This window comes from Petromyzon marinus, chromosome 53, assembly GCF_048934315.1.
Source record: "Petromyzon marinus isolate PM22_M1 ecotype Great Lakes invasive population chromosome 53, UKy_Petmar_22M1.pri1.0, whole genome shotgun sequence".
NCBI lineage: Eukaryota > Metazoa > Chordata > Hyperoartia > Petromyzontiformes > Petromyzontidae > Petromyzon > Petromyzon marinus.
In genome coordinates, this window is record NC_133719.1 from 309,600 (window position 1) to 322,419 (window position 12,820).

At 44.6% G+C, this 12,820-nt stretch overlaps 1 protein-coding gene across 2 annotated transcripts in view; it reads left to right on the top strand.

Moving 5' to 3' along the window:
* LOC116953862 (ATPase MORC2-like) overlaps window positions 1-12,820 on the top strand; it is a 54,311-nt gene that overhangs the window by 3,190 nt on the left and 38,301 nt on the right. The window contains exons 1-4 of one of the 2 annotated variants that reach the window (XM_076051883.1): window positions 2,678-3,008; window positions 3,655-3,745; window positions 5,553-5,606; window positions 11,686-11,720. In XM_076051883.1, the coding sequence (XP_075907998.1) occupies window positions 5,581-5,606; window positions 11,686-11,720 (61 nt within the window). In that variant the 5' untranslated portion in view covers window positions 2,678-3,008; window positions 3,655-3,745; window positions 5,553-5,580. Of the gene's footprint in view, window positions 1-2,677; window positions 3,009-3,654; window positions 3,746-5,552; window positions 5,607-11,685; window positions 11,721-12,820 lie in introns of those variants that run through there. The other variant, XM_076051882.1, reaches the window with a different exon arrangement.

Sequence of the window (12,820 nt, forward strand, 5' to 3'; positions counted from 1 at the left end):
CTGTGTGTGTCAGTCCATGGGCGTGTGTGTTAGTCGCTTTGCGTGCGTGGCTCCATGTGAGTCAGTGTAAGTCCATTCTCTCATCAAAACTTTATACCATAGGGCTCATTGCATTTCGGACCAACACCACCTGACCAGTGAATTAAAACATGTACACCTGGCCCTCAAAAGGAATGGTTACTCTGACCGTACCATCCGCCAAGCTGTCTCTCCCTCCATACAGAAACAACCACTTGATACTCCGGTCAAAACCATCACACTTCCATATATAGCAGGCGTTACTAAAAAGATTTCCAAAATTCTAAACAAACACAAGATCCAGGTCCGGTTCAATACAGTACACAAAATTCGTGATCTGATCCCATCCGTGAAGGATGTCATTCCTGATTTACAGTACCCCGGGGTTTACAAATTGAGTTGTACCTGCGGTTATTGCTACATCGGTGAGACAAAGCGACATGTCTCTGACCGAATTCGCGAGCACAAATCAGATTTGAAACACGGCAAAACGAATTCTTCTGCCGTAGCTGATCACTGTTACAACGCTGTGGGGGATCACGATATAATTTTTTCCGATACCAAGGTTCTTTGCAAACCCACGGGCTTTTATCAGAGATTTGTTCATGAAGCAATTCAGATCTACAAACACAGACACAATTTCAACCGAGAGGATGGTTTCAAATTAAGCAACCATTGGAAAGATGTTCTAAATCGAACTAAACATTAAACTAATTTCAATGGTACAGTATATTTTTCGAGAAGTGGTACCCCAAACTTTCGCAGCTCTTATAAATTCCCATTTTCACACCATCAATAGGTAAAATCCCCCTCCCCCCTTCCCCCCCCCCCCCCCTCGCCAAACTGCAAGTCCACCGGCACGTACACCACCTCTTTGCTCGCACACAGGTCCGATGTCTGAGCGTGGTTGTGTTTAGCTAAATTCTCCTGTTTGATGAGTACTAGGTGCCTCGGTGAATGTATATACTCTGACTTTAACATAGCTATTTCTGTGACCAGTTACTAGCTAACCACTCAGCTATTTAAATGCTAAATTCTATGCTAATTCCTTCGTCAAGGGGCACCTCTGCGGATATGTATACTTTAACTTAGCTATTTCAATGAGCCATTTCAATGCTAAATTATATGCTAATTCCTTTGTCAAAGCCCGTGGTCTTCTTCTTCTCACACAGCTTAAATGTCGTGATCTAAGCGTGGCTTCTTCCACTCCAGCGCTGTCCTCCAGACAGGCTCGTCCCTTCACCTGATGAAGGCCGCTTGTGTTGTGGCCGAAACGTCGTGATTATTGTTGTTTTATTATTTACCTACGTGACTTTACCGAATAGAACCAAAGAGTATAACTCTGATAATGTATGCACTGTCCTTGAAATTGATGGGTCCACACCCGAGACAGCTTTCTTTAGAGCCTCGTCTCACATGGTGTTGGACCAAAAGACGCCAAAAGGCGCACAACTCAAAGGCAATGCACCATCAGAGTATGAGAGCTCGGGGGAAGCATTTACACCATTGGAAACCTCATTTGCCAGTAACAAAATATGATAATTGGTTTTTTACCCTTTTATCTGGCAACAAAACTGACACATTTTTTACAAGGAGTCATGTTTAAATTGACCACAATACCTGTGGTCGGAACGCAAACAAAAAACAACAGCACTTATAATTGTATGCACTGTCCTTGAAATTGATTGCTCCACACTCGAGACAGCTTTCTTTAGAGCCTCGTCTCACATGGTGTTGGACCAGAAGACGCCAAAAGGCGCACAACTCAAAGGCAATGCACCATCAGAGTATGAGAGCTCGGGGTAACCATTTACACCATGGAAACCTCATTTGCCAGTAACAAAATATGATAATTGTTTTTTTACCCTTTTATCTGGCAACAAAACTGACACCTTTTTTACAAGGAGTCATGTTTACATTGACCACAATACCTGCGGTCGGGACGCAAACAAAAAACAACTCTGATAATGTATGCACTGTCCTTGAAATTGATTGCTCCACACCCGAGACAGCTTTCTTTAGAGCCTCGTCTCACATGGTGTTGGACCAGAAGACGCCAAATGGCGCACAACCCAAAGGCAATGCACCATCAGAGTATGAGAGCTCGGGGGAAGCATTTACACCATTGGAAACCTCATTTGCCAGTAACAAAATATGATAATTGGTTTTTTACCCTTTTATCTGGCAACAAAACTGACTCTTTGGTTCTATTCGGTAAAGTCATGTAGGTAAAAAATAAAACAAAAATCACGACGTTTCGGCCACAACACAAGCGGCCTTCATCAGGTGAAGGGATCAGGCTGTCTCGAGGACAGCGCTGGAGTGAAACACAGCCACGCTCAGACCGCGGACCTTTAAGCTGTGTGCGAGGAAACAAGGTGCCTTGACAAAGGAATTAGCATTTGATTGGCCGACTTAGCATAGAGGTGGTGTACGTGCAGGTAGACTTGCCGTTTGGTGCAGGGGGGGGAGCGGGAGTTTACCTATTGATGGTGTTCTCTCTCGTCGATCCCTCTCTACCCCTGGTTCCCTGTCCACCCTTCTAACTCTACCCGTTCCCACAGTGACCCCGCTTTCGTCACGGGGTTCCCCTTAAATACTAGAGGAGACATGACGTCATAGAGCCGCCCAGCGCGCATGACGACACGTTCTGTGACGTCATCGCACTGGACGGCATACATGACGTCACGTTCCCATTTTACTCCTCTACACATGTACTTCCAATATTCGCATATCGAGGCACCATCAGTCAAGTTCGGTTCCACAGCGTTCCACATTAGGAATCGATAAGCTAGAAATCGACGATTCTATGTCCGAGATCGCGATTCTACGTCCGAGGTAATCGAATCGAACCAATTTCCGTGAAGACTGCAGCAAATGGTTGACATGACGTTTGAAGAGACGGCGGGCAGCAGCGGCCGAAGCAGGAAGGGGGACTACGGACTCCTCCAAAGGGCCGAGATTACGTGCAACTATCTGCACAGCAACTCGTGAGTCGCGGGGAGTGTTGGGCTAGGAAAGTCTATGTGTGTGTAACTCCATGTGTGTGCATCTAAAGTGGATGTCTATGCGTGTGTGAGTCCATATGTGTGTGTAAGTCCATGTGTTTGTGTGTGCGAGTCAATATGTCTGTGTGTGTCAGTCCATGGGCGTGTGTGTTAGTCGCTTTGCGTGCGTGGCTCCATGTGAGTCAGTGTAAGTCCATTTCTTTGCGTGTCTGTACGTCCATGTGTGAGTGAATGTGTGTGCTTTATTGACCTGGTCAAGGCCTATGATACCATCAGTAGGCCTGGCCTCTGGGTTGTACTTCATGCTTTTGGAGTCCCTCCCCTTTGCTCACGATCCTTAAGGACCTTCATGATGGTGAGCGGCCCCGCGTCAAACTACGTGGCCGTCACTCAGAGCCATTCCCTCTACACCTTGGGGTGTGACAGGGATGTCCTCTGGCTCCCACATTTTTAAACATATCTTTTGACCACATAGTTCGTGAAGCCTTCAATGGCTGTACCGGAATAATTACCACATGGTACAGATACAATGGGAGGCTGATCAATGCCCGGGTGCAGTCAAGGGATGGCTCCCTATTGCTCTACCATGTAATTTATGCCGATGCTCTGGTGATTGCTGCTCACTCAGGAGGAGTTGGAGGCACTGCTGCTGAACCTGGAGCTTGTCACTAAGAGTGGGGCCTTACCATCAGCCCCACCAAAACTAAGCACCTGCCTGGGTATTTTGCACCATCGGACAATCCACCCCCACTTCTCACAATTGGTGATGCGGCAGTTGTGCAGAGATTGCAGAGATTCCTATACCTGCCCAGTGTGCTCATGACCGGTTCCGGTTTAGCAGCAGAAGTCTCACTCCAAATTAGTGGAGCGCCTTTATCTTTTCATCGGCTACGTTACACTGTGTGGAAGATACCTGGTCTCTCTCTCACATGAAGCTCCACGTCTTCTCGGCCACGATCATTCCCTCCCTTATCTACGCTTGCGAAACGTGCACCCCCCTAATGGAACATCTTCGCCGGTTAGACATATTTAGGCTGGCCTGCTAACAATCCATCCTGGGTTTAACCATATGTGTGTGTGCGTCTAAGTCGATGTGTTTCTATGTGTGTGGGCCGATGTCTGTGTGTAAGTCCATGTGTGTGTCTGCCTTTTTCGCCCGGGCAACGCCGGGTACTTACCGCTAGTTATTGTAATATTTGTCAACTTATTTGTTTAATTATAGTGAACAATGAACGTGAGTTCTTAGCGTAAGAAGCAAGGAAATGTGTACTTAACATAGGCTTGGTCAGGCCTAGGCCCGTGCGGAGCCCCCGTCCTGGCCTAAATTGCAGAGGCAGGGGAGGTGGCACGTTGGCAGGCTGGGCCACTACCCCCACAGCCATCCCCCCGCCCCTGCAAGAATAATGGTATCTCAGCAGTATAAAATTATTATCTACGGACTCTGTTGTAGAAAATGGACGCATCGTGTTGGGGGGGGGGCGAAAAGGACATGAGACAGTGAAGAAAAATCCGCAGCATGATGTGTATATTTCTTGCATGTTCAACTCGTAAAATAAAATTTCTCCCGTGAGCTGGAGCGAACGCGCATCACTTGGCAGGGTCCACCCCCCCCGGCAATTCTCGTCAGTTGGTACGGTCGATGTCACACAATAAGTCAATAATTAAAATAAGAATGCCACAATTTGTTTAAAGTTTAGGGATGAGAAAACAGAATAGCCTATTCCCACCCCGGGGCGTAGGGCGTGCTGCCTGGCGAATTTTTAACTACATAAAGCCCACCGTCCGAGAGCCAAATCCCTCGCAAGCACGCACGCTCGGAGACTTTTATATATAAGATAGCCCTGTGAGCCATTCGGCTTTTGAATCGGGTGCAACCGCAACAAACAAAAACATGAACAAGTAAACAGAAAATCCAGGAAAAAAAACATCAAAATATTCCTGAAATAGCACCGTACACCAACGCTGTGTGCAAAAATCCCAGTGGGATGCAAGTCAAACAACAACCACAAGACAACTAAGATTAAGGCCATCAGTCTAACCCCGTACTACAATAAACAAAAACATGGCCAAACCAACAAAAACGTTTTCGAAATAAAAATAAAAGCCGTAAATGCAAATATAGTGTACTGTGCATTCACAAGTCAACATCAGTAGTCTTAACTACTGGATAAGGGCCTCCCTAAGCAGTATCCTGTCATAAGGGTTGTTGACCATACTTCACACACTGGTACAACGTAATGCACACACATCCAGTAGTGGATTTACAGTTGATAATGTAAGTCTCATTTGTCAATCCACTGCTGGATGAAGCCTCCCCAAGCCGTGTATGTATTGTAGTTTGACCATACTTTACTTTTGTGGTCAGTGCGGATTGGTAAAGGTCAGGGCATTCGCATTGGTTCACATCACACACCACTTGTATGACCTGTCAAATTCCAATGGCTGTGAAACACATTGCGCTAACTGCCGTTAGTTGATTGCTCCGCTGACTCATGCACACTCTGTGTGCTCATATCTCTGTGCTAGAACCACCCACGAGTTTCTGTTTGGAGCCATGGCCGAGATGGTGGACAATGCGAGGTACGTTGCTCACTGCGCACTCTGGTTGTGCTCGGAAAACATGGCCATGCTCCCGTCGGTAATTCTGATGCACGTGGCCTTGCAAAGGAACACATTTAACGGGCAACTTTCCAGGCTTATTCTCCTGCTACTTATGTGTTTGTGTGTGAAAGTGAGTGCGTTCGCTCGTCTGTGTGTGCGCGCGCATGCCCCCGTGTGTGTGGGGGGGGGGCATCTCCCTCCTCAGTGTGCCGGGAAATGTCCTGGCAAGGATTATTAAACATTGCCTTGCGAGGCACACTGAGGAGCTTGCGGAGCCCCAATGTGGTTTCAGGAAAGGGCGGTCCTGCACAGATGGCATAATTTATATCCGTCTAACTACAGCAGAGGTATAGGGAATTCCAACAGGACCTGCATCTCTGCTTATTGACCTGGTCAGGGCCAATGCTACCATCAGTAGGCCTGGACTCGGGGTTTTTCTTCGTGCTTTCAGAGTCCCTGACTCTGCTCACAGTCATAAAGACCTTCATGATGGTGAGCAGGCCCAGGAAAAACTACGTGGCCGGGAGTCTGAGCCATTCCCTGTTCACCTTAGGGTGCGACAGGGATGTCCTCTGGCTCCCACATTTAACATCTATTTCAGACACTTAGTTTGTGAAGCCTTCGATGGCTGTACCGGAGGAATTTCCATCTGGTACAGATACAATGAGAGGCTGATCGATGCCCAGGTGCAGTCAAGGGATGGATGGCTCCCTATTGGTCAACCATGTTATGTATGCCGATGATCTAGTGATTGCTGCTCAATCAGAGTAGGAATTGGAGGTGCTGCTGCTGAACCTGGAGTGTGCCACTCAGAGGTGGGGCCGTACCATCAGCCCCACCAAAACTAAGCACCTGTCTGGGTATTTTGTGCCATCAGACACTCCACCCCCACAACTCCCAAGTTCGATTCCCGCTCACGATCATTACTCGTGACGATGATCTGAATGGGTCCTGGGCCTCCCCTCGATCGACTCAATTGAGTACCTGGTGCAGTGTGTAAACATCGCCATGCTGGCCTTCATAGGCGCTGTTCTGCTCACTAACAGCACTTGTCCTAACGGCCTGTTAAGGCTATAAGGGGATCGTTATCGACGGTGTGTCTGTGCGCGCGTGCATCTCCGCGTGCCCGCATCTGTGCATGCCTCTGTGTGTGTGTGCCTGCGTGTGTATGTGCATGCGAGTGCCCCTGTGTGTGTGTGTGCATTTGTGGTGACTCATTGTCCCCCTTCCGATAATAAAACTAGAATCAGGACTGAAGGTAAGTGAAAATAAAACATAATTTTTTTTCTATTTATGTTACTTAATTTTGTGTTTTACTATACAGTATTTTTTACGGTGTTGCATACAAATGTATAATATTTCTCATTTTGAGTTTTATCAATGCTTCCCTTCTTTGTTGAACCGCAACACATTTCAAAACATTGACCGTATGGGCATTTAAATACAGTACATTTTTGTGTTCTGACTTACGAATGGGTCTCAGGAACGAATGATGTTCGTAAGTCGAGGACTGCCCTATGTATGTATGTTGAGCTTTCGCACCATACGTAGCCCACCGTGCAAATCGGAGGTACGGGGGAAGGACAACAAACTAAACACAAAGCATTTCTAAAGAAATAAGGGTGTATGGTGAGTGTGGTGTGTATGGGGTATATGATGTGGGTAGAAGTGTTACTGCGATTAATTACGACCTTGTTAATGTCTTTGTTAATGTCTAGGTCGTCTGGGGACATAGTCATGTAATGTAGAAAAAAGTTTAGTTGGAGACATATCAATATAATACATAATGGGCTGTGTATACGATATTATACAATGTATTCTTGGTTGTTTCGGTAAAGTCACGTAGAAGGGAAACAATAAAATAAAAATATAAAACAATAAAATTCTCATATTCTTAGTTTTTTCGGTAAAGTCACGTTGAAGAGAAACAACAAAATAACAAAATATATATAAAACAATAAAAAAAAAATTCTCACGACGTTTCGACCATAACTCAAACGGTCATCATCAGGTGTGTCGGTTTGCATAAATTTATTTCGAAAACGGCATATTTATTTATTTATATATATAAAAAAATAACGTTTGCGTCACGCGCAACGATTGGCAGTTTGCCCAGGACTAGTCCATCTATTTTTTGAAAAGAGGAGGGGGGAGACGAAATTTGTTTTTATGTATGCTGTCTGAAAGCCACTGTAAGCGTGAACAATCAATCAAGAACTGAAATGATTTATCAAATCTTTCCAATGATTGCTAAGATAGAATCCATCTTCTCGGTTGAAATTGTCTCTGTGTTTGTATATGTGGATAGCCTCATGAACGAATCTCTCATGGAAGCCAGATGGCTTACAAAGAACCTCCGTCTTGGAGAAGTCAATGTCATGTGAGCCTACTGAATTATAACAATGATCTGCTACGGCCGAGGTGTTGGTCCTACCGTGTTTAAGGTCTGCTTTATGTTCACGAATGCGGTCCGAGATATGGCGTTTGGTTTCTCCAATGTAACTACTACCACAGAGGCAACTTAGTTTGTAGGCACCAGGGTATTGTATGTCTGGAATCACATCTTTTACAGACGGAACCAGATTACGGATTTTATGTAATGTGTTGAAACGGACCTGGATCTTGTGTTTATTCAAGATTTTGGAGATCTTTTTTGTGATCCCAGCAATGTAGGGTAAAGTGATGGTTTTGAAAGGCTCCTCAAGAGGGTTCTTCTTCATGGTTTGAGTGATAGCTTTGCGGATTGTATAGTCGGAGTAACCATTAGCCCTAAGAGCTTGGTGTACGTGCTTGAGTTCACTGCTTATGTGTTCCTGGTCGGATATGCATTGGGCTCTATGATACAGAGTCTTGATGAGAGAATTCTTCTGTGATGGATGGTGGTGGGAATCCGGTTTCAGATAAGCATCCGTATGGGTAGCTTTCCTGTAGACAGAGTGGCTCAATGAACCATCAGGTCTCTTTTTAATTAGGACATCCAAAAAAGGTATCTTGCCATCTATTTCGACTTTTATATATATTTTGTTATTTTGTTGTTTCTCTTCAACGTGACTTTACCGAAAAAACTAAGAATATGAATTACTGCAGTCACGAAAGCTTTAAATCAAAAAATAAAATTCTCACGAAGTTTCGACTGCAACACAAGCAATCATCATCAGGTGTGGAAACCACAACAAGAAAATTTGAAAATCTTGTGGTTTTCACACCTGATGATGATTGCTTGTGTTGCAGTCGAAACGTCTTGAGAATTTTATTGTTTTATATTTTTATTATTTTGTTTCCCTTCTATGTGACTTTACCGAAAGAACCAAGAATATGAATCCCTGCAGTCACGAAAGCTTTAAATCAAGATTATACAATGTAGTTTAGATTGCAGGGTATAACATTGTAATGTATAGTAGTCTAGTTTATAGCATAGTTGTAACGCAACACAGGACAGAGCAGCGCATCGTGGCTGTTTCTCTCGCCCCTCCTCCGTTCCGAGCATAGATGGACTCGTCCGTCTGAACAAAGCTCGTTGCTTTCCGTGGTGCTAACGTTGAAAAGAAAAACGAAACCGCCACTTTTTTGGACATAGAATTGTAATGTATAATGACTTATTGTTAGTAGCTCAGCTGATTGGAGAGTATATTGAGTTTATTGATAACATTGATGTAGTTTATTTTTTTAGTTTTTTATCAGTTTACTATATGGTATTCATTATATAGTGTAGTGTATACCCAGTTACTTTATGTTAATAGCTCAACTTATTGAAGAATATATTGAGTACATTTATTATATTGATGTAGTTTATACTTAGTTCTTTCACATCGGCTTATTATATGATAGTTGGGTAGTTGCAGTTCTTTAGCGTCAATATACTACATGCCTCTGTTGATATGTAAACTCTGACTTTAACATAGCTACTTCTGTGACCAGTTACATGCTAATCCCTCACACTAACATCATGCTAATTTCCCAGTTACATGCTAATTTCTGACTTTAACATCCTGCTAATCCAACACATTAACACAGCTACTTCAATGCTAAATTCTTCTGTTGATATGTAAATTCCTTTGTCAAGGCGCTCTGCTCCTCCCACCCAGCTTAAAAGACGCTGCCAAGCTTAGCAGCGTTAATTGAAGCGCTGTCGTCCCGACAGTTCTGTTACTTCACCTGAAGAAGGCTACTTGTGTTGTGGCCGAAACGTCGTGAGAATTTTATTTTATTATGTTTTATTTTTATTATTGTATTTGCATTCTACGTGACTTTACCGAAAGAACCAAGAAGATGAATCCCTGCAGTCACGAAAGCTTTAAATCGAAACTCTAAACGCTTCCTTATAAATTTGTGCGGTGAGCCATCAACCCTCGCCGCTGCCTCCACAGTGCTGGATCACAGGCAGCCACCTGCAGCACAGCCACCACTGCCTGGCTGGGCTATCTGATATCTCACACTTTGGGCTCATTGCCTGAAACGTCACCTATTGCATATGTTTATCTTTTTTGTGCAGTGTGCATGGGGCTACTCATATTGGAACATGGTTGAGCTTTGGTTATTTGTGCCTATGCACCACTTACAAGCGCAGTCTCGCAAACACATAGTAGACTCTTGATTATCCGCGCTAATAACGGGGAGGATGGCCGTGGATTAATAGAAAATGGCGGATAATACAAAAAAATCTATATTCCACGGATCTATTTGCCAAAAAACACTAATATAAGTGTAGTGACATAGAATCGGTCACTTAGCATAGCGCTGGCTGCTGGCAGGGAAGATAATCTACAGCTACAGCAGCCCTGACTGACAGCAGGTCACGTGATAGACCAGAGAGGGATGTAGGGGAAAGGTTACGGAAGGGGCACATCGAGAACCTGCTAGTAGGTTCCAGAAGGGGGGCGTGGCCGGGTTACACTGACAGTATAAGAGGGGCCCCGGGAGGGCACCTCGGGGCTGTCATTTGTAGTGGGATCCCATTGTGCTGCTGGAGTCTTCGCCGCCGTCTTCGTCTTCACCATCTCGGCGTCGCCAGTCAGGCAGTCTGCCAGCTGTCCTGACTGGGAACCGTAGTTACTAAAGTATAACCTGTTAAGGCCGTGTTAATAAACAGAGTGTCTCCTACTCTTAGTGTCTCTGAGTCAGTCACTATATAACTATAAATTATGTTTCGGTTAAGAAAATGTAGTTAATGAACAGTTTGATAAATTAAAACTCAGAAAATAAATTACCTGCTGAATCGCTCATCGATGAAGCACAACTGAAGATTTTGATTGTTACTCTTTCGATTTATAACAAAAACTAACGATCGACCGATCAATACATGGTTCAGTGATAACACGTTCCTGGTCCCGCACAGAAGACTCGGCCCCACTAAGTGGACAGCAGCAGAGCCACACCAATCAACATCAATCAAACTCTGCCCACTGTTGTAAAGATATGCAATTACAGTACTGTAGAGGAAATGGCGTAGATTTTGGATTAACCAGAGCATATATTTTTGTTCGGTTTAAGCACGTGAGTTGTAATAAACATATCCAAGCATAACAATGTATACCTTTTTGGATTATTAATTTGGGCTTAAGGGAAAATCTATGAGTTATTAATTTATGCCAAAATCTAAGGTGCGCGGTTAATCCATGTTGTGGGCTTCCTGCTCCTGTTCCAGGCCAGGCTCAGGAACGAATGCTGTCTCACGTTTAGACATCGCGATGTAAATGCATATTGTATCGTGTGATGCAGCGACACAAGGTGACTCCAGCACCTGGCCTGTACAAGGGGCATTGGTCTACCAATAGGAAGCGATCACTACAGTTTAGCCTAGTGGCACCCCCAGTGGCAGCTGTCCCTGTGCGGCACAAGGTGGCTCCAGTACCTGGTCTGCAGAAGGGGCCAATAGGGAGTGATGATTACTATCTGCCTCGGGGCACCCCAGGTGGCAGCTGCGCCTCTGCCATAATTCCAGCACATGGCCTGCAAACCTGGGCAATAGTCTGCCAGTAGTGGAGGGAAATGAGTGCTGCTGTGTTGTGTAATTGCAGTCCCGTGCGATCTGCGGTGTGGTGTTTGGAATGTGTTGCAGGGATGCGGAGGCGTCGAGGATGAACATATTTTCAGGTCGGTTGTGTGTGTCGGAGAGCGGTGGCTGTGGTTTCACAGAAATTAGTTGTCATTGTTAACCCTCTACTTGCATGGTTTGTTATAAACAAAACCGAACAATTCTAAAAGTTGGTTATTGTGACTTAAGTCAAAGGACGGACTCCCAAGATGTAGTGAAAATATTTTGTATAAGTTAACAACCAAGTTCTTGCTGATGTCCATTATAGAAAACATACGTAACTCTCCCTAGCCACCCCTATTATCTAGAATGTCAATAATGATCATTGTATAAATTATCCAGTGATGCTGCTATGTTGGCAGTAGTGCACAAGCATTATATTTGCAACCATAACCACATTCTAATCACAGCTATAACAACTATAACCACAACCATAACCACAACTATAACCACATAACCACAACAATAACATTGTAACTACAAGCATAACCACATAAACCCAACATTACGACAACCACAATATAACCACAACCACTTTTTACCACAAAACTAACTCAACACGCTCGTCAACATCACTGTGGCCTTACAGGAAAGGCTTCTGTTATTGTTGACGTTTCTGGCAATGGCTGTCATTCATAGCCACCATCATCTCTGTAGGAACCACAGATAGTGTTGAGCCAGTCACCACCAAATGCTCTGCAGTCCTCTATATCAAAATGTTTTCAGCCAATTACTGAGTGTTTATCATCATACATGTGTGTGGAAACTGGAGCACCCGGAGAAAAGCCGCACGTACTAGAGGACAACACTCTATCCTGTCATACAGAAGGAACAGATGATTATCAGTTCACGCTGCTGTCCTGCCTTCTGGAAGAGCCGGGGTATGGCTCCTCGACACCCACCTACGGGAAGGGAGTGTGGAACAGACAGAGTTGAAATGAGCAAAGACTATTAGAAATTTGTCAGAAAGAGACTGTGATGGGAGGATTTCTAGCGTGGAGCAGTGCGGAGGAAGAAGCAGAAAGAGTAAATATTGTGATCTGCAGGGTGTTTAGTGAGTCGGTTGGTGGCTGAGTGAGTGAATGGGTGCGTGGGTGGGTGAATGAGTGAGTTGTTGTGACCTGCTGTCAAATGTTTGATCACTGTGGATGAAACAGTT